This window comes from Xenopus tropicalis, chromosome 3 (assembly GCF_000004195.4).
Source record: "Xenopus tropicalis strain Nigerian chromosome 3, UCB_Xtro_10.0, whole genome shotgun sequence".
NCBI classification, from domain to species: Eukaryota; Metazoa; Chordata; class Amphibia; order Anura; family Pipidae; genus Xenopus; species Xenopus tropicalis.
In genome coordinates, this window is record NC_030679.2 from 16,246,436 (window position 1) to 16,270,990 (window position 24,555).

Sequence of the window (24,555 nt, forward strand, 5' to 3'; positions counted from 1 at the left end):
TTTTTTCCCCTCAGCTGCAAATTAGAGAGGCTTCTGATGGGGTTTTTTGCCTTCCTCTGGATCAACTAGAAGTTAGGCAGGTTTTATATAGTCATTATGGTTGAACGTGATGGACGTTTGTCTTTTTTCAACCCAACTTACTATGTGTTACTATATGCTGAGTCCAAAATAATAGAGAACCATTCTGTTTTACTACCATTTTGTCTAAATTTTAAAGTTATTAAGTCTAAGATGTCACATTTTAGGAAAGAGTCAAAGTGAGAGTTATCCCTTATGGATTCTTAGCTCTTTTTATTAGTTGCTATAGATTCAGTACCAATTTCTTTGTTCATGGGAATTCAAACTAGTACCTAATCTGCACTAGTACAATCCAACTTTCTCATGTCACAATCTCCCTTTGTAAGCAAAACTGTAGAATTATTACTGGCAAATCCTCTTGCACCTGTAGTGAAGTTTGTGATAGGATGCAAGGCCACGCAATGGGAACGCTTAATAGAAAGTTTGTATACCTATCAATGTCTATGAAGATTTTCATTCATCCAGGTCATGGTATATCTAGTATAAATAAATTTAAAGCAACTGGACTTGTTAAGTTATCATTGAAGACGTTTCACTACTCATCCGAGCAGCTTCGTCAGTTCAACTGACTGGTATGGGAAGTCCTCAGCATATACAGTATACTCTTCCTCTAATCCAATCACAATGGCACAAGGGACACTCCTTTGAAAATAGCAACGTCCAAATTTTGGACAAAGAAGACCGCTGGTTTGAAAGAGGTGTAAAAGAGGCCATTCATGTCAAAGTGGAGAAACCATCCCTAAACAGAGGCGGGGGACTTCGATACCATCTGTCTGCTACATACAATGCTGTTCTAACATCTGTACCCTGGCAGTTTTAGAACTCTTCACACATCCATTCATGTAACTCTAACAAGTAACACCTGCTTTGAAGAGTTGCATGATACTTTGGTAATCCTTTCAAAGTAACTCCACAGCATTCACACCTCTGTGAGTTTCAGATGTCACCTTTCTGAAGAGTTACTAAGTGCCATTGTGATTGGATTAGTGGAAGAGTATATATGCTGAGGACTTCCCATACCAGTCAGTTGAACTGAAGAAGCTGCTTGGATGAGTAGTGAAACGTCTTCGATGATTACTTAACAAGTCCAGTTGCTTTAAATGTATTTATACTAGATATACCTATCAATGTGAACGTAACAACAAATATAGATGCCTTAAAATAATATTTTTACATATGACTTAGTTATGACATTTGGGCATATTGCTAGGCTTTTGAGAACAGATATATGTTATCCAAAGTTCTTCTGAACTCAACAGACTTGCCAGGACTCACAAAAGAACAAAGATGGCAAAACAGCTGAGCAGATAAAAACACACAAGGTAATTAGAAAAAAGAAATATATTGTATGTTAGGTCAAATAAATGATTTTCATTGTTGAGAGACATTCCATGGGCCATGCCAACTCTAGAACATTATTTGATGCCTAGTTTAACCTACAATCTCCAATAAATGACTACCCATTATGGAACTAGATTATGTTTAGTCACAGGTTTAGTGGCAGTAATGGAGATATGATCTTAGCACTAAAAAATATTTAGCAAACATTGTCTTAACAGAAGTTAGTGGCTAAGTAATTTAAACTGGTACCTAACACTGTGCTGCTATCGGTCAACCTTGTTTTGGAGGATGCCATGGGAAAGGGGAGATGCCTCATGTAAGGTTGACTTGTCCAAGGGTTTTCCAGTTCTTAAGCAGGATTGTTGGCTGGATGTGCTTGGTTCTAAGACTTTCAACAGGAACCCATGAAAAGCCTTGGCGAATAAGAACCCCTGGTGACCATTATCCTATATTTCTCCTCTTAGTGACATGGGGAGACTGGTTTGGACCCACCTGAACAACTGCAGTTAGGGTCCAACAGTGTTTGGCAGGGCTTACACAATTGGAGCAAAGACAAGAGAATCAACTTCTTCCTCCCAACGACAATTAACCAAGGAATATAATGATGAAAGGCTTTCTTTGTCATGTTACTGACAATAATATTCTTTATGGATACAATATTTTGTATACACTTCAGTAATAAGGCTTCAACTTCAATAGCCTATAAAATATTATACAAAGTAGTACTCTTTACAGTGAAGCAAACCCAGTTTGTTCAGAAACATCTGAATGTTGCTATTTCCATTGTTAAATCAAATACAATAATTAGATATAAAGATGCAATTTGTGCATATAAATTTCAGTTCAGTTCATTTTCTTGGCAGTTTATATATGTTTTTGTTTTTTTTAGGTTTCCTCTTTTTTTGCAATATTAAATACACAATTGTATTTCTACAAGTCCAAATACTGTGTATTGAGTTTGTATACAATTGCACTGCCACAAATTTGATGCATAATGCTTGTAAGAGAGCTTGATATGATTTACATAAAGTCTTTTTTCCCCAGTAAAATCCAAATGCAAAAGAAAAAGAAAAAAAAACACTGCAATAAAGATTACAAGAAAAAAAAATCATCAAAAAATATAGGTTTCCTCTACTTGCCAGTATTTTGTAATTTTTTCTTTAAAATGATATATTTGGCTGATGCAGCAGAGCCTGCGCCAGCACTGGGTTCATCCGCACAGGAAGAGAGGATGGGATTGCTGTTTTGAAGTTTTTCAGAGAAGTGTACGAAGGCACACCAAAAAGGTGAGGATGGACCTCTATTAAAAGATTGTGGTTTCGTACTTGGTGCTAATCCCTCTCTTTTCCTGGCCTGGTTCTACAATCCAAGGCAGATTGGATAGAGTCTTTTGGTCAGGTTGATCTATCTGAAAAACAAAATAATAAAAAATGACAAACAACACATAGAGCAGGGCCTACAGCAGTTTTGTAATTGCAAACACTGACCCCTGTTGGTAAGAGTAAAAAAATAGCACTTTCAGCTGTTATATCTATTGCCCATATAAACCAAACATATTTACAGAAAATTAAAGAACTGAAACTTGTCCTGGCCTCAGAGATCTTTTATAGAGTATAATGTAATCCAAATTGTACATTGTAAAACGGTATTAGAAGTCAGGAGTTGGATAATGTCACAGTGCTGCTGCATGCCCAGACCTTTTATACAGGTCATGGAACTCCTTGGTGACGTCTAATATTTACTCATATATTACAACATAGATTTATATTGAGAATAATGTACCCTTTATTGTAAATTATATGCATATTAGAAGTGACCAAGGTCTTCCATAACAATATAAAGGCTTGAGGTTGAGGGCCAAGTAGGTCAGATCAAGAAGGAACAATGTGGGGGGGGGGGGTGCTCTTTTTTTTCCTAATAAGTTCCTTTAGATCGTGAATAATGTAGCCACTATTGTAAAACACAAGGATTTTATCCAAGGAGTTCTATGTCCATATAAGGTCTCAAGGTTAAAGGTTATGGAGATGACATAATATACTTATACAGTATTTTAAAACAGAGAGTACAATACCTCTATATTATAATCTGCCATAGTGTTTTCCTATAACAGTTACACACCAGGGTCAGTTAAATACAAGTCTTTGTTACCCTATACTAAAACCAGAACCCCAGCACATTTCTTCTAACAACTCTGCATTTGTTAAGGGATTAAGATCGGCAAAGAAGTAGACAAGAGGTGAATAGGTAGGGGAAAAAATCAGAAAGAGCGGGACAGGGCATGGAAGAGCAAAGAGGAGGTGAATAAAGGGAAGTTGCAATTCTGGAACACTTGAAGCAGCAAAAGGCACCTGTCCCTGCTCTATATGTATCTCTTAGCAGCAGGACCAAGCTAGAAATAGTTCTTACATTAATTAGAAAACTTACCGTTGCCTTTCGGATGCTAACACGGGGCTTGGGGATTGGCTTGGTGGGCTTGCTGTCAAAGCTTTCAGGAAGTGTTGACGAGTGGCCTCCTTTCCTCGCCTGTAGAGCGAGTTGATAAGCAACCTCAAATGCTTGTCCTAATGTTAGAATGATCTCGTATGCTAAGTTCTGGGGAAGAATATTACAAATGCAAAATAAAACAAATTAGTGGGGAAAATTCTGAATATTATTTTAAACACCATCCAGAAGTGCTAACTGGGACTCTTACCAATAATCAGTGTTAGATTAGGAGTTAAAAAAAATACAGTAATGTCAAACATCTATTGGCCTTCTGTCAAGCAATGTAGAAATGTAGCCTGACTAAAATTATAGAATTCTTCTTGGACTCTTTCCACCCCTAGAGTGGAAAGAGGAAAGGCTAAGTCACTAGGAGTGACTAACATTTATTTAAATGTGATGTTAATTCCTTACCTTTTACCCCGGGTTGGTGCTCCTGTAAGAAGAAAACAGCACCAGCTCTGGGTACCTGCTAGCGAGTGTCTCCTCTTCCTTCTTCTGTCTTTCTGTGCTTGCACATGCGCAGTAGAGTGAAAAGCCAAACTTTAACAAAAAAGCCAGCTTTTTCACTCTACAGTGCATGCGCCAGCCCTAGGATCCAGAAGAATGGAGGAAAAGGGAAACACTCACTGCAGCTCCGGGGTAAAAGGTAAATGATTAAAGTCACTGGGGGTGCCTAATATTTGGCACTCCCCAGTGATTTTTACCTTTCCCTCTCCTTTAAAACGTCCAGCTCATTCCTAGGTGCCATAAATTTCAAGGGTCATAAACCTTTTTTTAGCAGTTTTGCTCCAGCCAAATGTGGGAGGAATACAACCTTGATTACAGTGAATCTCTCCAAAATTCCCTCTATATTACATGGCTAATGTAGTACTGATAACAATGACACTTTTTTATTCTCTAGCACTCGTAATTACTTTAGAGAGCTTGGGGAGCACTCAATTTGAGAATGGTTTAATTACAGGCGCAAGAAGTTGGTCCATTGAGAAGCCAGTGAGTTGTGTTGGTTATCTTGCTATTATCTAAATAGGAAGATTTATTGTGAAGTCATAGGTAAGCAAGTTTTAAATCCCGACTTTTTCACAACAGTACCGGTTGCTTTCCATGCTGCCATATGCATATAGTAGATGATACTGACCACGTCAAATGCTGTGAAGACATGGCAGTAGTGCAGGTTTGATTTTAAGTCTTTTGTGATGTAAGCAAAAGTGGAAAGATCTTCGGGATCCTGTGCAGCACAGGAGATATTTCGGATTTCGTGTTCAGCAATCATAGACTGAAAACAAAGGAGAGGTTTTATAAATGTCAACTTACAGGAGTTGAAATACACATTTTTATATTTGACACTGAATACTAAATTGATGAAACTTTACAAAGGGAAGGCGCTCACCAAATTGTCGGCTATGCCTTTCAACGCATTTATTGCATAAAATAAGTGGCACAAGGTTACCCCCTTCTTCATGCAATTAGGCTTTCGGTAACCCCAAAAAGCTTGTGCCACTTATTTTCTGCAATAAATGCGTTGAAAGGCATAGCCGACAATTTGGTGTGCTTCTTCCCTTTGTAAAGTGTATGGATTGGCTTGGGAGTGGCCAAGAAATTGAAGCACCCTGTGGAGATATGTGAGTGGTGTGCCAAAGAATTTTTCTATTACTAAATTAATGAGCCATACTTATAAGACTGAATTGAACTGCTCACCATTAAAGTTTCACTTTAAATTATTATTTGAGGGTATGAATATGGAAAGGATAAAGGAGGAGTTGGAGGAGAGAGATAGAAAGGAGAAGAAAGAAGTGGGGAAGAGCAGCAGAAGACACAAAGGTGGCTTCACTTTCCTGGAGAATGCTAAATGTTGTTGAAAGACACTGTGAGTTAATGCTCATTAACGTGGAATGTCATTTTTAGGAGAACCAAGTAGCGCTAAAGTAAGGATGCTGGGATGTATAAGTAACCGTCAACGCATATGGTTGCATATAATACAATATAAGTAAGTTTGTCCTGTTTGTTTGCCTGAAATACAGATGAAGCGCTGGGTTTCCCAGAACTTAACTAGTTACAAGATAACACAGGCTATCCTGTTTGTGTTATCTAGTGCCACCTTCCTGCTGTGTCAGGAGAAAAAAAGCCTTCTTAGGCTGTTATTCTGTTTTCAGACATGCACAGAAGGGTGTCCACTTTGACACCAGGCTTCATCTGCCTTATGTTTCTGGAATGTGGAAGTGCTAAGAGTGATTAAGATTACCCCCTGGTAAAAGCAAATAGAGCACTCTCTGCTGTGGGTAATTACACTGGGCTGTTTCTTTGCAAATCCAGTTGGTACAATGTATATCAGGTGCATTATCATATGTATTGTGACATGCTGAATGCCTGTACACGCAATTTTGGGGGAATTAGCATTGGTAGGCAGGCAGGCATGCAGAGGATCTGGAGCATAGAGACAGGGACACCAAGTCTTCAGGCAAAACTCAGGTTTATTAAGGGCCCATTCTTCCCAACAGAAACATAAAGACAATAGTTCATACACAGTTCAGGGTTTTGAGATGTCCCTTCTTCAGGGTTCTCACCTTCCAGGGTTATTTTCCACGCTCTGGAACCCTCAGGCTTCACACTAAGCCTTGCTGAGCCCTCTCAGCACTCATCCATTCGGTCAGCACTCCCTCTGCTTCCTGGCAGTGGCAGGTGGCACCCCCAGCTCCTCTGGGAGTTCCTCACACAGGCAGCCCTCCTGCTCTGTGCCCTGCTCTGAGAGTGACCTTCACTCAGTCAGCATTCAATTCCAACTCCCACCCCTGTGTAACTCACACAACCCTTTTATTGGCTGCTCCCCTGCAGCCTAATCAGGCAGCTCTCTACAGCTGGCCAAATCAAACCTTAAAGGGAGATTTACTCCAAAACAGCATTACCTGCTGTAAAACCAGGTATTTTACCTTGGGCCATTTGTATCCCACCTTAACACTGGTGGAAATACACCAAATAATGACATTTTCCATTGCATCTCTCACAGTATGTATGTATAACTGTATTTATAGAGTGCCACAAGGGTATGCAACGCTGTACAATCTTACAATATACACAATTACACACAGGGAGGACAAGTGTTATAATAAATAAATACAATAAATATATATAAATAAGTATATATACCCAAAGATTGGGTGTCTGTCGACAACAAGTCTGCGGATATTGGCCAATGGCAGGAACTAGAGCTGCAATACATGCCAGTGTCGCCTGAGAATCTGTTGTATCGAATGCCATTGATTGTTAAAAATTCCAATAAAGCGTATTTTAGGAGTGGATTCACATTTGTTCTTAGTCCGTAGCAGATTAGTACAGGGTGTATGGATTGCACGAAAATATGCCCTATTGATCACGTTATGGCTAAAGCCCCTATCCAACAACCGAGCTTTCAAGTCGCCTGCTCTCTGTTTGAATATATCTTGATCCGAACAATTCCAGTGCAACCTTAAAAATTCCCCAATAGGGATTCCTCTTTTTGTGGCTATGGGGTGGTGACTATCAAAATGTAGAACCGAGTTGGTGGCTGTACTCTTACAAAAAAGATCTGTGGCACTGAGTATCATGCTTTCTGGGGTGGGTTCCCAGGGGCATGTATGATTGGTCTGTTCAAACTAGGGGGGCGGTCCTTTGTCTATTTAACTTTCCCCATGATCCACCTGACTTTAATGCCTTTGAAAAAGCTTGGGCTTACCGAGCGAAACGTGCGTGAGGCACTTCAACAGGTGTTGAAGCGCCGTGGGTGTTGATGGTGTGGGAGAGGGGAAGACGGTATAGTTTGTTAAAGGGTGCGTGGTGGTCCTAAATGATGTTGGTGGGTGGTGTGGAGGGTTGTTCAAACCAGCACAGGTACAGTTAATCCCGCATTTACTCTTGTCCCCCCCAGCTCTCCCTAAACCAGGCATAGAGTGCTATTGTGGACACCTCAGTGTGTCACCGAGCCATACCCCTTACTTTTAACTTTTTGACATATTTTAATAGTTAATTAAAGGTTAAGTTTTAACTTGGTCTAAATTTACGAACTAACACAGCTGTGGGTGGTGCAGTGTTTTGATCTTCTTTCTTTCTTCTTTAATTGCGTCTGGTAGAACAGACTATGACATAGAGTCAAATTACAGTGCGGGTGTTGGGAAGGAACTGTAGTTTGTGCTGGTATTTTTGGTCCACCATTCAATTGTAAATTTGCTTATCACTTCTGATTCAGCTGGGACTGCACCACAAATCCCAGCATTCTCAGCGGCCCCTTTGTCATTTGCCAGAATCCACAGATTGCCAGTCCGGGCCTTCTAAGGGTTATAACACACATACTGAATACACAAAGAAAGTGAAATGAGAAATAATGTTCAGAAATCCTAACTGGGCATTACTTATTATCAAGTTTCTGAGAGTTGTAGTCCAGAGAAAGACTGTCAAACAAGTTTAAGAAACTGATACATATACAAGGTTTAGCCACAAATATTGTGCCTGACAATAGCATTTATTAAGGTGCAAGGAGCTGTAGTGTCAGTTTACTCCTGCACAGCAAATAATATATACAGTATATACAGATCTAGCAGTAGAGTAATAAACAATATTGTAATCTAAGAAATAAAACAATTATAAGGGTTTGAACTTGCAACCTCTCTACTTATTATGACTATACCCCTATTTGTGTTCACACCTTGTAAAGCACTGCATACAATTTTGGTACTATATAAACAAATACATTCATACACCCCATTGTACATCTTCACTTACTCACTGAGTTACAAGAGCACATGTATGGTATGGGTTTTATTTTAATATACATATGCTGCATACTGATATTTATATATGCACAATATGAGGAACCAGAGAACACATATTGGTGTTTCTCCTATAGCTTTTAACTTTCACCAGTAATTCAAAGGCTGCATCCATATGAATAGATCATTACACTTCTGCACATTTAAATAATCTGTGACTGTCTGTACATTGTTCTAGTCTCCAAAGCTAACACTGAAGAAGATCAAAAGCATTCCAGTCTTGGGTTTTACAATGTGTACTGAGTGACTAAGCTCACTAGGAGCATCTAGTGGTGACCTTTTCATTGCAGTTTGGGTTAACTAAATTAGTTATCTTGTGATATCACAACTAGTTGTAACCAGACACCTTATGGGAAGCCCAGCACTTTATCTGTACAACTGTTTTTGCTGATTGGTCATTACTTTTTCTTGCTCAAAATCAATGGTGTCTAACAGGAGTCTAATAGGTCAGATGAAGCACTTCAAGGTATTTTTTCAGCCCTCTGCCTGCATATACCCTCCACAGAAGGCTGTGTATAACATCATCACATAATGTAGCCCACCAACATGAAGTTTACCTAACTAGTTTATTCTAACTGGAATGCATTGAATAGTGTTGCTCTAAATGGTGCATGTAAGGTCACAGGTTGTCCTACACAGTTATATGAAAGTTTATTCAGGTAGTTTAAGTGACAACTAGTAAGTGAAGACATTTAAACGGGAAGGTAAACTTTTCTTGACATTATTGGAACTATGTCTTACATTACTACAGGTCCCAGCATTCTCCAATTTATAATTTAATATTAAAGCATGCTGGGAAGTATATTCTAGGAACATCAGGGTTCAATTATTTAAGCCCTTCAGGTATTTGGCCTATGTAATGTATGGGGATCCTCCAACAGCTTGCCTGCTCACTACATGTTCTTTGGGCTACAATCACAGCTTAAGTACACTTAAAAACGAAAAAAACACTGTTTCTGCCCTTCTGATACCTAATTTGCACAGTATATCAGATAGCAACAAGGTAACTGATGTTGTATTAATAGCCCCTATGCTTTGGGGAGCTGGTAACTTTTTGAGAAATAACACAGTACGTCCTCTCCAAATTCTGATAAGGCAAAGCAAGCACATAATGCATGTCTGGACAGCTTTTAACAGACTTTCACTGGTACTTTTTCAATGCAGCGGGTATTTTTTTATATCATTATCATTATAACCTAAATTTGGCATCTGACATGCAAGGACAAATCCAAAATAGAAACTAGTGCTCTGCTATGGGAAATGCATTTACATATCAATTAATTCTGAATCTACTGTCTTTTCTCTGGCTTTTACTTTTTTTACTTTTATTATTGAACACAAGGTGATGAGGAATTTGTAATCTTAGTCTCATTTGATGCAATAATTCTGCCTCCTCAGAGGAAATATCCGCTTTAATAGTACATAACAGAATTTAGTGCTGAATATATGCCTTCCCTTGCTTTGTGTTAGGAGATAGTTGTTACCTTGACTTAGTCAAGCAAACCATTATTGCAGGAAAGAGATCGATACAGGCTGGGGACCACATGAAGTTATGTAGGTGCTTTTTATCTTTTGTGAATGAATTAATAAGACAAATAATACAGGAGGGGTAACACAGGAAGCCGACATGGTTTAAATCTGATTGCAGATACAATCAGTTGAAGGTCAGTCCTTACCAATGGACTTTTGACAATAATGCCTTGCATCTACTTTAGATCTGATAACAGAGGGTACATCTATGGGCAGCCAAGTAATGGCATTTCCAACAAAAAGCATTCATCCAATGGGTGGTCTTTTTCAGAAGTATATAAATGTAGCTATAATTGAATAAAATCTAAAGAATTTTCTTTTTGCCAGTGGCAGGAATAAGATGCATGGTGCAGGGTTGAAAGGAACATAAACCCTTAATATAACTCTCCCTCTGCACTCCTCAGCATTACAAAGAAGAGGGCCAAAACTTAATTACAGATACAAAAAGATTCTCCAGTGAGAATCCTACCTAATGATTCTACATCAGCCACCTTGCTTCTATCTAACATAGGGAGATGACTGCATAATATTGGCTTGCTAATATTACGTTGTAGAACATCACAAAGTTGGATATAGTGCCGTTTAAGTGTTATATGCAAGAAAAAATATCTGTTTACCCATGAAAAGCAACTCAACTATTCATGGCGCTACATGCTTAAACTATTTAACATCCTTATAAATACCAAAACCCAGAGAACTTACAAGGAGCAGACACTCCCACCCTACCAAAACCCAGGTCCCAGCCACAACAATTATGTTTTTTGTTTTTACGTGTTATTGTTTCGTATTTCCTTTTTTATCTTTCTTTCTTATTTCTATTTTTCAATTTATAATTTCATTCACATGCTGACGTAGAAAACTGTGGTAAGCAGTCTGCAAAATGTAAAATTAATAATAAAACAAATAAAAATTGTCAGTTTTAAAAAAACAAACATTTATTTAAAGGATAAGAAGTACCCCAAAGAAAACATTACCTTATTCCTTTTTCCCGCTTTTGTTTTACCCTCTCCAACATTCCAGAATTCTATTATTTTATATTTATTTTCCAAGCCTGATGTCAGTGCCTGTTCAAATACTCCCCTGCCTTTGGCATTCAGCTTAGTGGTTGTGCACACACAGGTAGCTTATACATCACCCCTGCAGAAGAACCCTCACTGTTTAGTGTGTGAAGGCTGTTACCAGAGCTGGACCAAGTAGTATTGGCCTGAGGGTGGTGGGGGAATGTGGGGAGAATGAGCAGTAGAAAGCAATACTGGGCAACCATTGGTGTGGGAAATGGCTTGCAGGGTGTGGGTGATGGGACAACAAGCAAGGCTATAGCCTTGGGTGCCAATACTACTTCACCAGGCTTCACCCACTTACTAGGTGTTGTTACACTAGAAAAAAAGCTACTGGGAGAACCTCACCTTATTTACTGCATCCACAAATTTGACCCCTTTGTACGATACTGTCAGAATGATTGTGGGCACTTTTTTCATTTGTTCTGTTGATTTCTGTATGAAAAGAGTAGGGTTAGAAAGTGTAGAGATTGTCGATCTACAGTTATTAAAAAAAGGCAAAAAAAGTTAGAAAAATAAATAAGTAATAATCTGTGCTACAAATACATTGCATGCAGTGCCTTTTTTCCCATGTTGCACAGTGGCTGGGTTTGTACCTCACTCAGGAAGGCCGTTGCCAGCAGTGCTTTCACTTACCTAGAAAGTGGTGGTTATGTAGTGGTCCTATAACTTAATCCACCAGCACTCTGCGCTAAATTGGGATGAACAGGAATGGGATAATCCCAAAATGATTTGCTTAACTGCCTGATAGGTAGCTGGATGATTTTCAGACAGATATCAGTCTTGCAGGCTGTCAGCAAGACCACTAATTATAATAATAATAATGACAAATTGGCAAGAAGAGGCTGAGTTGGCAATGTCTGTGTTTGGCCACAGCAACACTGAGATATGAAAGGCTGGGGCGACAGGTTAGGTTAACTATGCAGTCTGTTAATAGGCTGAAACGGAAAACTGCCTCATTAATACCTCTATAGATACTTGGGGAACAAGAGTGAGATAATTATACCATCACCTAAACATATCCATTGGGCAAAACCAAAAGGAAAATCAAAAAGCTATGGTGGCCCTGCAAGCCAAGGCATTTTGCTCAGTTTCTTCCATGATTGTTTTCAGCTCAGTTATCTGCTGCTCAATTAAAAAACAAAATTAAAGGACAGTTAAGTCACCTCAATAATGCAACATTAATATGGAAGTAGGATGTGACACAGCAACAATGTATATATCAGCAGCAAGAGGGACTGCAAGGACTAATAACTGTCAAAATGCATTTTAGAAAGTACTGGAGGGATCCTATAATGTGAAACAATGCTACCCATGAACACCCAGGAAAGCGGTTTCCTGACACTGCACCTCACTTATATCCAGTCTGTCAGTTTAATAAACCCATAGGATGGGTGTCACAATTATGATACTTCAGACACACGTGGCTTTAGGTGTGGCTATCTAGAGCAGCGTTTTTCAACCACTGTTCCGCGGCACACTAGTGTGCCGCGAGATGTTGCCTGGTGTGCCGTAGGCAGGGCACCAATGAACTAGGGGGGCACTGCTCTTGGCACCAATGTACTAGGGGGCACTGCTGCTGGGCACCAATGTACTAGGGGGGCACTGCTCTTGGCACCAATGTACTAGGGGGCACTGCTGCTGGGCACCAATGTACTAGGGGGGCACTGCTGCTGGACACAGAGTTAAATTTTTTAACATTTTCTAATGGTGGTGTGCCTCGTGATTTTTTTCATGAAACAAGTGTGCCTTTGCCCAAAAAAGGTTGAAAAACACTGATCTAGAGGGTCTCTTGCTCAGTCTCACACACCTGTGCATGGTGTGTGAGACTGAGCAAGTGACCCTCTAGATAGCCAGGTTAGACTATAGGTAGTACAGTACAGGTTAGACTAGCGGCACAGCAGCCAAAACATCAACCAACACCCACTAAACTCATACAAAACTTGCTGCCACCACTCTCATACTTCTCACGCTAGTGATGAGAGATGCCAAGCACTCTAGTATTAAAGGGGTTAATGTGCCTGAACTGACACATACACACTCTTCCTACCAGCAGTCAAATGGTTAATCAGCATACAGCATGCAGAGGGCTAAGGCACACAGTTACACACTCTGAGGCTAGGTTCACTTAGAGCATCAAGGACAAAACTTATTCACTTTTGTATTTAATATTATAAAAGCTATAACACTGCATATACAAGAGATGTTACAAAAAGGACACACAGAACAATAATTACAAACAGTATTTTTAAAATAAAAGGGAAAAAACAATAGATGTTCTATACTGTACCTTCTAGTCCTAGAGGCAAGGGGAAACCAGTGGGATGAACCTCCAATTGAAATTGCTCCTCCAGTAGTAAATAAGTAAATAAGACTCTAAGGGGCTGATTTACTAATCCACGAATCCGAATCCCGAATGGGAAAAAATCGGATTGGAAATGAACATTTTGCGACTTTTTCGTATTTTTGCGATTTTTTTCGTTGCTGCCGCAACTTTTTCGTAAATTGTCGCAAAAAAGTTGCGACAATTCACGAAAAAGTCGCGACGGCGACGAAAAAAATCGCAAAATACCGATCATTACGAAAAAAACGCATTCGGACGCTTTCGATCCGTTTGTAGATTAGTAAATCGGCCCCTTAGTCAGAAGAGCTGACTATTTATCACAGTTTGCAGGAGCATCAGGTCACCGGACACTCCCCCCACCCTCAGGAATGTAAGGGGTGTCATCATTAGTAGGACACAGTGTGAAGTTCTTTATGACCTCCTGAGTGTATGGACTGGACCAATAATCTAATGCCCATAACTCATTATGGGAACATAATAAAAAGATAATATTAAACCTCAAATTTAAATGATCTCACCGGTCCCATACAGACTTAACATCACTTCTGTGTGACTTGCCCAGTCCTAACTGAAAAACCGAACCGTACCTAAAGGCAGTCATGTTTGGACTCATTTGACAGGCCATATCAAATTAAACCTATACCTAGTTTTTGATACCGCTAGTATAAATGGGTTTTAGAGGAATAAATGTGTTTGAGTTTATGTTTATGGTGTGACCTCCACCTCATGTTGGGTCCTGATGTAAACTCTAAGTCAACCTTATATATGCTTTCACTCCCCCACATGGCATGGCTCTTTTTAGCCAGGGCTTAGAGCCGGGCAACCCAGGTTGTGAGACCTTTACACATTGATGCTTCCAGACCCTAAGAAACAGAGGCCTGTTAAATATCTGTTCCTGGTACATGTCAGAAGATTTTTTGGATACCTTGGCCTGCTTTATTAACTCTTACAGGCCTGTATCCAGTTCTATCAGTTTAAAAAACCCAAAGGATGGGATTCCTCAAAGACAAGATAAATGCAAACAATAGACTTTATCAGTGTGTCATGCCAGCACAGTATGGCATGTTAAACCTGGCAACATTTGGCTTTGTGTCCACAAGAGACCCTTAATTAATGAAAATTGCAACAAGGGACTGTGGAAAGGTGACAAATTTATCTGGGTTAGAAGACAATTTGGAGCCAGGCTAGTTGGGGGGGGGGGGGGGGGGGAAGATGGGGCAATTGGTTTCGTTGATCTGTTGATCAAAGAAAGGGAATTGTGGACCTAAGAACTGCAGGGGGTGCAGCTATGAGGAAAATATGGATTCTAAAAAGGGATCCATATCTCCTTTGCTTTAGGGTTCACATCCTTATAAATCACATATTGGTTATGAGGAGGTCACATGCTTCCTAATGATACCAAACAGGGACAGTCTATCCCCACCAGTTTGGAGGGATAGTTTCTGGGGGACTGGAGCATGAGACACCCCTCATGTTTGGTATCATTCTGATTACCCACATATGGATTACAGCAAGCCCACATTTTCATAATAATATTGGATACTGGCAAGCGCCGATATTATATGACAAGAAACTGGCCTGAGAATTGCAGCCCTCTACAGGGGGTCACAAGGAACAAGTTCCTGGACACTCCCTCCTCATGCATACAGTAATGAGGAAGGCTCCCAGCAGGGGATAAAAGGGCAAAAGACCCGCTTACTATAGCTCATACTTGAGGTCCCAACTCTGTTGGGGTGTGTGCCCAGGTTTTCAAACTCTTGCCTCAGGAGGACACAAAGGAAATTCCTAACTTGGTAACGTACATAGGGTTTCTCTGTGTTTTATTCCCTTTTATTTTATTTACTGTTTTGTACTGTATGTGTATGTCTCTTTTTGTAAAATCTTTGTATATGCACTGTTTACTTTTGTAATATTAAATCTAAAATTTTAAATAACAAACTCACGTCCTAAAATGTATTAACTGCTTGTCTGTGTGTGTAGAGCGAAAGTTGTCTGTGTAAATGCTAATTAACTAGTTGGCTGCTGGCAGGAGAGTGTTTTGACTGTAATTTAACCCTTTGGCTGCTTGTTGAATTAGTAGAAGCTAACCCTAACTACAGTGAGAGAGAGTGTGTGATACATATGTGTATTAGGAAAATGTACCTGTTGTAGAGAGCAGGGAGATATTCAGATTAGGTTCTATCACCTGTTAATGATAGGATGGTGGCAGCGAATGGTTATTTGGGGTGGTGGTGTGTTTGGGGGTGGCTGATGTTAGTCTAACCTGTGTGAAAGGTGACTGAGTGTAACCCTTGTTTCCCCGTCCCGGTGTCACGTGCGTCTGAGAGTGGCATCAGTGTAACAGAAATAAATGTGTTTATAGTCTTTTCAAAGGTTTGGGAAAGAAGAGACCATCCTTTCAACTCCACTGAGGGACTGTCAAGAGACACATTGCTTTTTTCAATGTGACCTGCACTTTAGAGTATTAGTAATAGCCACAGTTCCTATATCCCGTGTGTGTCTTATCAGCAGTTATGGGCTTTTTTGCCAAATTTCTTATATTTTCAGATAAAAGGCAAAGAGCTAAATTTAACCTGCTGCCATTCTCACAGTATTAATGCCAGGGCCCCCAAATTCTTCACAGTTCTACTGCAGTTTTAGGTTTGAAAATGTGGGCAGAGCCACCAACAGCCAATCAGATTTCACTTATTGAATTTTATTGGTTTGATGCCAGGGTTCCCAAAAATTGCACAGTCACTGGGTGACTACGTATTTAAGGTAAGAAAATATGGCCACCAAAAACCAATAACATTTCTTTCATTGTTTTCAGTGGGGAAATTTTAACTGCTGCCATTCTCACATTGGTTTAATGTCAGGGTCCCCAAACTTTGCACAGTTTGTCATTGGGTGACTATGTTCCAAGTTAGAAAAGTGGGGGAGCCAACAACAGCCAATTTCATTGGTTTAAATTTAAACTGCTGCCATTCTTTAAATATTAATACTATGGTCCCAAAACTTTGCAGAGTTAGTCACCAGGTAACTGCGGTTAAGGGTTAGAAAAAGTGGGCGGGGCCCAAACTTTTCACAGTTGGTCACTGGGGGACTAAGGTTAAAAGTTAGGGAAAGTGGGCGGAGCCACCAACAGCCAATCTGTTTCCACCCATTAAATTTTATTGGTTTATATTTCAACTGATGCCATTATTTAAGTATTAATTCTAGTGTTGTTAAACTTTGCAAAGTTAGTCACAGGGTATATGTGGTTCAAAGTTAGAAAAAGTGGGCACCAACAGCCAATCACATTTCACCTATTTACTTTCAATGTTGAAATGTAAAATGCTGTCTTTCCCACAATTTTTACGCCTGAGTCCCCAAACTTTGCAGAGCTGATAACTGGAGGACTGCAGTTTAAAAATAAGAAAAGTGGGTTGGGCCACTAATAGCTAATCAGATGTCCTCCATTGAATTTCATTTGCTTAAATATAAAATGCTGTCATTTTCACACTACTTATGCCAGAGCACCCAAACTTTGCACAGTTTGGCACTGGGTGACTTCGACTCAAAGTTAGAAAAAGTGGGCACACCCACCAACCACCAATCACAATTCACCTATTGACTTTTATTGGTTTAAATTTATACTGCTGCCTAGTCCTAGGGTCCCTAAACTTTGCAGTTAGTCACTTGTTAACTGCATTTCCAGGTTAGAAAAAGTGCCAATCTTCAAAAAGTGAAACCACCAATTATTGACTTTCAGAGGGGAAATCTGAATTGCTGCCATTCAGACACTATTAAAACCAGGGTTCACAAACTTTGCACAGTGGTTTTTACTTTAATACTGTGGTCCAAGGTTAGAAAAACTGGATGAAGCCAACAACAGCCAATCAGATTTTATTCAGTGACTTCACGTTTTTTAAACCAACATGAAGTTTGTTCTCAAACTTCCCTTTCTTGTTTTGCTTTATTAATTTTATTTTCAAGTAAGCTGGGATCACTTATATGTCTGTTTATTAAACTGTTACAACTACTGGAAAAAAGTATATAAAAAAAACTGACGCAAGCCATTCTAGGAGGTCCCTGCCAAAACCAGGTAGGGTGGACTTTTTTTTTTTGCAATTTTTCATCTTCTTGGAAGCCAACTTGGAGGTTAATAAGGGTGAGATTTTAGGCAAACGCTTATTTTCACTCCAGATATTGATTATATATATATGGCTGAATGGTTGGAGGATCAACATTTAGTTATGAACCAGTACGGCCATGACTAAATGTTCGGCCTCAAAAAGGAATCCACTGCTGTGCAGTGTCAAAGGAAGCTGTCTCCCTTAGGTACTTAATTTTACAATATTTAGCAGTAAAGTTGAAGAGTAGGGAAGGGTGAAATAATTCAGAGTCGTGCATAGTTTTTTTTTTACATGTGAGTCATTCTTTTGATATTTGCATCCAAAAAACGACGCGTGCATTAAAAAAAAAAAAAACTATGCACACGTCTAAAGCCAACACGCACATCCAAGAAAGTGGAGCGCGCATCAAAGAAAGTAGTGAATTTTATTGTTTCACGCAAATTTTTGCATTGTGCGAATTATTTCACCCATCCCTACTGAAGAGAACAAGAACCTATATTTCCGAGGTTTTATTTACTCCTACGGTCAAAAAAATTCTGGAGGTACTTTTAAATTACTTTATTTCATCAAATTAAAAATTGCATGTTGGACAGAAAGGACAGGAATGAGTAACTGCTGTACTCATATTTTATTAATTATGTATTCCGTATAGAACATATTTCTGTACCCATATACCAGTTATGATTTGCTTTAACCTTTTGCACGAACCATCATTTGATTTATAACGGCTCCCATGTGCTAAATAAATCCCCTCCAATAGGCATGGTAGTAATGTACACCGTAGCACCAGGTTTGTGCAGGTTTAAGGACAATTTGCTGCCTAGCATCTGCTCTGCAGTCTTTAACTTTAACTTGCATTTTAGGCTTCTGCTGCTTCTCTGTTATTGCTTGCCACAGCAATATAGCTTGTGTCATTGAGTGAAAGGCAAACTAAGTTATAGTTCATATTTTTGCATGTTTTCTTCCAACCATGCAAATATGAATAAATGCTCTTTAGCTCTTATCTAAATTAGCCAGCCAAAACTAAATATAAAAGATTTGAGTCAGTTAAAGCAAAATAAAAGCACCTTGTTGGTGTAGAAACAACAGGTAGCAAATAAGGACTGGTCAGTTGGGTCAGTTAAAGCAAAATAAAAACACCTTGTTGGTGTGGAAACAACGGGTAGCAAATAAGGACTTGTCACAGCAATACAGCTTGTGTCATTGAGTGAAAGGCAAACTATAGTTCATATTTCGGCATGTTTTCTTCCAACCATGCAAATCAATCAATCAATGCTCTTTAGCGCTTATCTAAATTAGCCAGTCAAAACTAAATATAAAAGATTTGGGTCAGTTAAAGCAAAATAAAAGCACCTTGTTGGTGTAGAAACAACAGGTAGCAAATAAGGACCGGTAAATGTTACATCAACTAATTTTGGTTCCCTTGCCCTGGACTCTAAATGGGGAAAGAGGCAGCAGAGTTTGTCCTAATTGCCTGTTCAATCTATTGCCTTGTGATATGAACACCTTTCATTTATGATATAGAATTTGTTTTTCTTCTTTTCAGTTGGTTGGAAAAGTAGGCTAGATCATTCTCCACAACGGAATAGCCTGCTAGAATGCTTTAGTCCTGCTTTCTATCCTGGTTTGTGAGCCACAAAGCAAAACTTTTTTAGGGCCACATAAACTTTAGAGAACCAGAGTCTGAAATATATTTTAAAATTACGTGTTAGGTCAGGACCCCAAAGGATTTAACAGTTCTGGTGCCTGCAGCAGTTGCAGAATATGCAGCACCTATTGTAGTGCTGCAGATAAGACTCTTTCCTACACTGACTCTGCAGTTTTTGGGCTGAAGGTGTTAGAATAAATACAGTTATATGATATATGTGATACATAAAAAACTATAATAACAGAGCACTTTAACAAATGCCCTATTATGGGGCTCATAATAAATAGCCACACATACACACACACACATATATACAGTAAATATTTCATGACTGGCACACCCTGTAAAATGATCACAAGTTTAGAAGGTCCTGTTGGGGACTGAAACGTCGGATTATTTTTCTGCAATGTGTTCACAATAAACTTGTGATAATTTTACAGGGCGTTAGTCATGCAATATTTACTTTGAATATGCAATCAATATGCATTTATTTATTTTTTTATCTTTATTTTTACTTTCACTTTGATTTTTTTCTGTTTAACTTTTTTGTTTTTGTTATTGTTGGTGATTGATGTCCCTGTACAGTGGGTAGGAGGACGTCAGCCACACTCCTTCCCGGCAAAGAATTTCTTTAAGGCACTGTGTTGATTTATTAGTCACTTTGAAAAAGGCTAGTGCATTAGCTGAATGTCAGTCTGCTTAAAAAAAAACAAACGCTTTTTCTTCATAAATCCTGTGAGTGCGGATGCTCTTTTTGTTGCATCTACTTGGACCTGCACCAAGCAGGCTCCTGTACCTTCCTAGTAGACAAGAGTGCCGGCATCTTTAGGGACATATATGTATATGTATATATATATATATATATATATATATATATATATATAAAACAGTCCACATGACAGCACCACACTCCAAAATCTGCTGCTCTGCAGCTGCCCCTGTGCACGGGATATCATATAAATATCAAAATAAAACAGCCAGCACCAAGGGTCTTTGTGTTTCAAAAAATCTCTTGTGTATTATAATTGCATGTACAACCGACGTTTCGGTCCCTTTTGGGACCTTTTTCAAGGTGCAAATACATACAGCAACTCAGTTTAAATAGCCTCCTCCCATGAATCCAGGGAGGGCCAGTGACATCATATGCACATTAACCCCATAGTGACCATTAATACCATATACCAATTATATATTTTATAAAAGTGCATTCATACTTCATAATAAATCTGTTGCACATATTTAATACCCCAATCTAGTTAAAACTGCAACGATATTAAACAGCATACATGTGTATAAAATTGCCCCCACATCTATAAATACTCATGCAACATTGTATATTATGTGAACATTATGTGAACCATATAAAGTGCAATTTTGCTAAATTAGTAAAATTTAAAAACAATACATGACTATGCACAATTTCCTATGTCCATGGTCCCAAAGTTTCCCATATTATTAACCCATTGACTCCTATTCGTACAATACGTGTTAGGTCAGGACCCCAAAGGATTTTAAGGATTCCCATATTATTAACCCATTGACTCCTATTCGTACAATTTTACCTTGCTTAATTATCTTCTAAGTTAGTTAGGATAATTAATTTACCAATTTCACTAAATTTATTTTATGGAATCCATTTGAGGTTTGTTTAATTTACATTCCTCCTTTCTTTCTTTCCATATAGATACTACAAATGTCATATAATCTATATGAATGTATTAACATTCATATAGATTATATGACATTTGTAGTATCTATATGGAAAGAAAGAAAGGAGGAATGTAAATTAAACAAACCTCAAATGGATTCCATAAAATAAATTTAGTGAAATTGGTAAATTAATTATCCTAACTAACTTAGAAGATAATTAAGATATATTCAATGATTAACTCAAAATTTATTCCCCAATATACATCAAGGCAATGAAAGTTATATATATATACCCAGTATCGGGCTAGGCCCGGGTGTTCAAACCCCGAGCCCGACACAAAGTTCAAAGAGGGTCATTCAATAATATAGGAGTAAGGAAATCCAAATAGCTCACCAAAATTCGATGTTGGTCCGGGTGCTCAAGGCCCCGAACCCGCAGCTGAAAGGGAAAATTCTCCAAAGTAGAACATGGGACATCCAGCACTCCGGACTCATAAAACTGCTAAAAAACCAAAGTTTATTTCTTCATGTTTAAAACAAATAAACGCCTGACGCGTTTCGTGCCCTTTAGGGCACTTAATCATAGGCCTATGATTAAGTGCCCTAAAGGGCACGAAACGCGTCAGGCGTTTATTTGTTTTAAACATGAAGAAATAAACTTTGGTTTTTTAGCAGTTTTATGAGTCCGGAGTGCTGGATGTCCCATGTTCTAATTTGTAGTATCTATACCCGGGTCAATATAATACAGTAATACATCTTAATAGGTATTATTTTTCAGTCAAAAAACAGTTCAATTGCAACGTGGTGTTCAGTCCCCTCGGTGCAACACATCCCAGCTTGTGAATCCAGAAGACCTCCTTTTGCAATAACAGTTGATTGATATCTCCCCCTCTTCTTGGGATTTTTACACAGTCTATTGGCATACATTTAAAAGAAGAAATAGAATGTCTCGCTTTTGCCCAATGCTGTGCAATCGGTTGCTTTGAGATATCCTGTTTCACCTTCTTTTTATCATACTCGGGATCCAATGCTGCCCGTATAGTGGAGCGGTGCATACTGATCCTATCTTTCAATTGTCTGTTTGTTTTTCCACAATATATTAGCCCACAAGGGCATTTGATCAGATACACTACATTTTGTGATAAACAAGTTAGTCTATGTCTGATCGTAAAGGGTTTCCCATTATGCGGGTGATAAAATTTATCCCCCAAGATTAATGTATTACACATCACACAGTTGCCACATTTAAATACCCCACATTTTTGGGAACTGTTTCCTGTTGTAATTAAATACTTGCCCACCGGATCCACAATTATCCGGGACCATGATGGGATCAAATGTGGCACCTACATATGCCAACATTTATATGTATTGGTTTGAAGTGATGTACATATTGAGTCACCCACTGTTTCGCCAATATGGAGCATAATTATAGGCGCTATATAGACGATTTGTTCTTTATTTGGTTTGGTACAGCAGAAGATTTGGAGAAATTAACAAGCGAGCTTAATGCATTACCCACACCTGTCAAATTGACTTTACACTTTGACTATGACACCATTAGTTATTTGGATGTTACATTATACAAGGATATGGAAAATAAAAGGTTACAAACTAAAATTTATCAAAAGGTGACAGATAGGAACACCTTGCTTCAATTTGGAAGTAATCATCCACAACACTTGCTAAAGTCGCTTCCTAAATCCCAGATGCTCCGAGTAGCCAGGATTACAAGTGATGCAGATGAACGTAACAAGGGGCTTGAAGCTATGTCAAATCGATTTGTAGAGAGAGGCTATCCCCTGCAGGATATTCAGAAAGTTAAACAATGGGCAAAAGGCTTAGACAGAGCTGGCTTGTTACAGAAAGAACGAGAAGCTAGGGATAAAAATGATAGCAAACTGTTCTATACCAGTACATTTGGTCCATGCAGTGCCCTGACAAGAAAATCTCCTTTGCAGTATTGGCCACTTATCTACATGGACAATGAGTTGTCTAAATTGGTGGACAAGAAATTGTGCTTTGGATACACACCTAATAGGAACCTGAGGGAACTCCTGACTCCTGCGGATCCGGTGGGCAAGTATTTAATTACAACAGGAAACAGTTCCCAAAAATGTGGGGTATTTAAATGTGGCAACTGTGTGATGTGTAATACATTAATCTTGAGGAATAAATTTTATCACCCGCATAATGGGAAACCCTTTACGATCAGACATAGACTAACTTGTTTATCACAAAATGTAGTGTATCTGATCAAATGCCCTTGTGGGCTAATATATTGTGGAAAATCAAACAGACAATTGAAAGATAGGATCAGTATGCACCGCTCCACTATACGGGCAGCATTGGATCCCGAGTATGATAAAAAGAAGGTGAAACAGGATATCTCAAAGCAACCGATTGCACAGCATTGGGCAAAAGTGAGACATTCTATTTCTTCTTTTAAATGTATGCCAATAGACTGTGTAAAAATCCCAAGAAGAGGGGGAGATATCAATCGACTGTTATTGCAAAAGGAGGTCTTCTGGATTCACAAGCTGGGATGTGTTGCACCGAGGGGACTGAACACCACGTTGCAATTGAACTGTTTTTTGACAGAAAAATAATACCTATTAAGATGTATTACTGTATTATATTGACCCGGGTATAGATACTATAAATGTCATATAATCTATATGAATGTATTATATTTAAGCAAGGTAAAATTGTACGAATAGGAGTCAATGGGTTAATAATATGGGAAACTTTGGGACCATGGACATAGGAAACTGTGCATAGTCATGTATTGTTTTTTAATTTTACTAATTTAGCAAAATTGCACTTTATATGGTTCACATAATGTTCACATAATATACAATGTTGCACTAGTATTTATAGATGTGGGGGCAATTTTATACACATGTATGCTGTTTAATATCGTTGCAGTTTTAACTAGATTGGGGTATTAAATATGTGCAACAGATTTATTATGAAGTATGAATGCACTTTTATAAAATATATAATTGGTATATGGTATTAATGGTCACTATGGGGTTAATGTGCATATGATGTCACTGGCCCTCCCTGGATTCATGGGAGGAGGCTATTTAAACTGAGTTGCTGTATGTATTTGCACCTTGAAAAAGGTCCCAAAAGGGACCGAAACGTTGGTTGTACATGCAATTATAATACACAAGAGATTTTTTGAAACACAAAGACCCTTGGTGCTGGCTGTTTTATTTTGATATATATATATATATATATATATATATATATAAATCCAAGGCACATAGAACCGCTTCACACAGGACTTATATTAAGCAAAAGAATTTATTTCAGGCAAATCACAAAGACTGACGTTTCGGCTGGAAGACCAGCCTTTCTCAAAGTAACAAGCAGCGTAGTGAGAACAAACCTAAATACAAAATATGGCGGGAGCGTGCACTAGTGACGTAGGTATGTGACGTCAATATTATTTAAATCACATATGCGAGTGTTAACTTATCAGACAACCACTCATAGAATGTGCAAACATGTTACAAACCGTACA

The 24,555-nt window shown here is 38.7% G+C and overlaps 1 protein-coding gene across 8 annotated transcripts in view; it reads right to left on the reverse strand.

The window, feature by feature from the left end:
• Window positions 1-1,401: 1,401 nt before the first annotated feature.
• anks1b (ankyrin repeat and sterile alpha motif domain containing 1B) overlaps window positions 1,402-24,555 on the reverse strand; it is a 203,045-nt gene continuing 179,891 nt past the window's right edge. For all 8 annotated transcript variants that reach the window (XM_031898696.1, XM_031898695.1, XM_031898698.1 and 5 more), the window contains 4 exons: window positions 11,636-11,722; window positions 5,039-5,176; window positions 3,844-4,011; window positions 1,402-2,827 (listed from right to left, as the gene is read on the reverse strand). In XM_031898696.1, coding sequence (XP_031754556.1) covers window positions 2,723-2,827; window positions 3,844-4,011; window positions 5,039-5,176; window positions 11,636-11,722 — 498 coding nt within the window. In that variant the 3' untranslated portion in view covers window positions 1,402-2,722. The remainder of the gene's footprint in view (window positions 2,828-3,843; window positions 4,012-5,038; window positions 5,177-11,635; window positions 11,723-24,555) is intronic.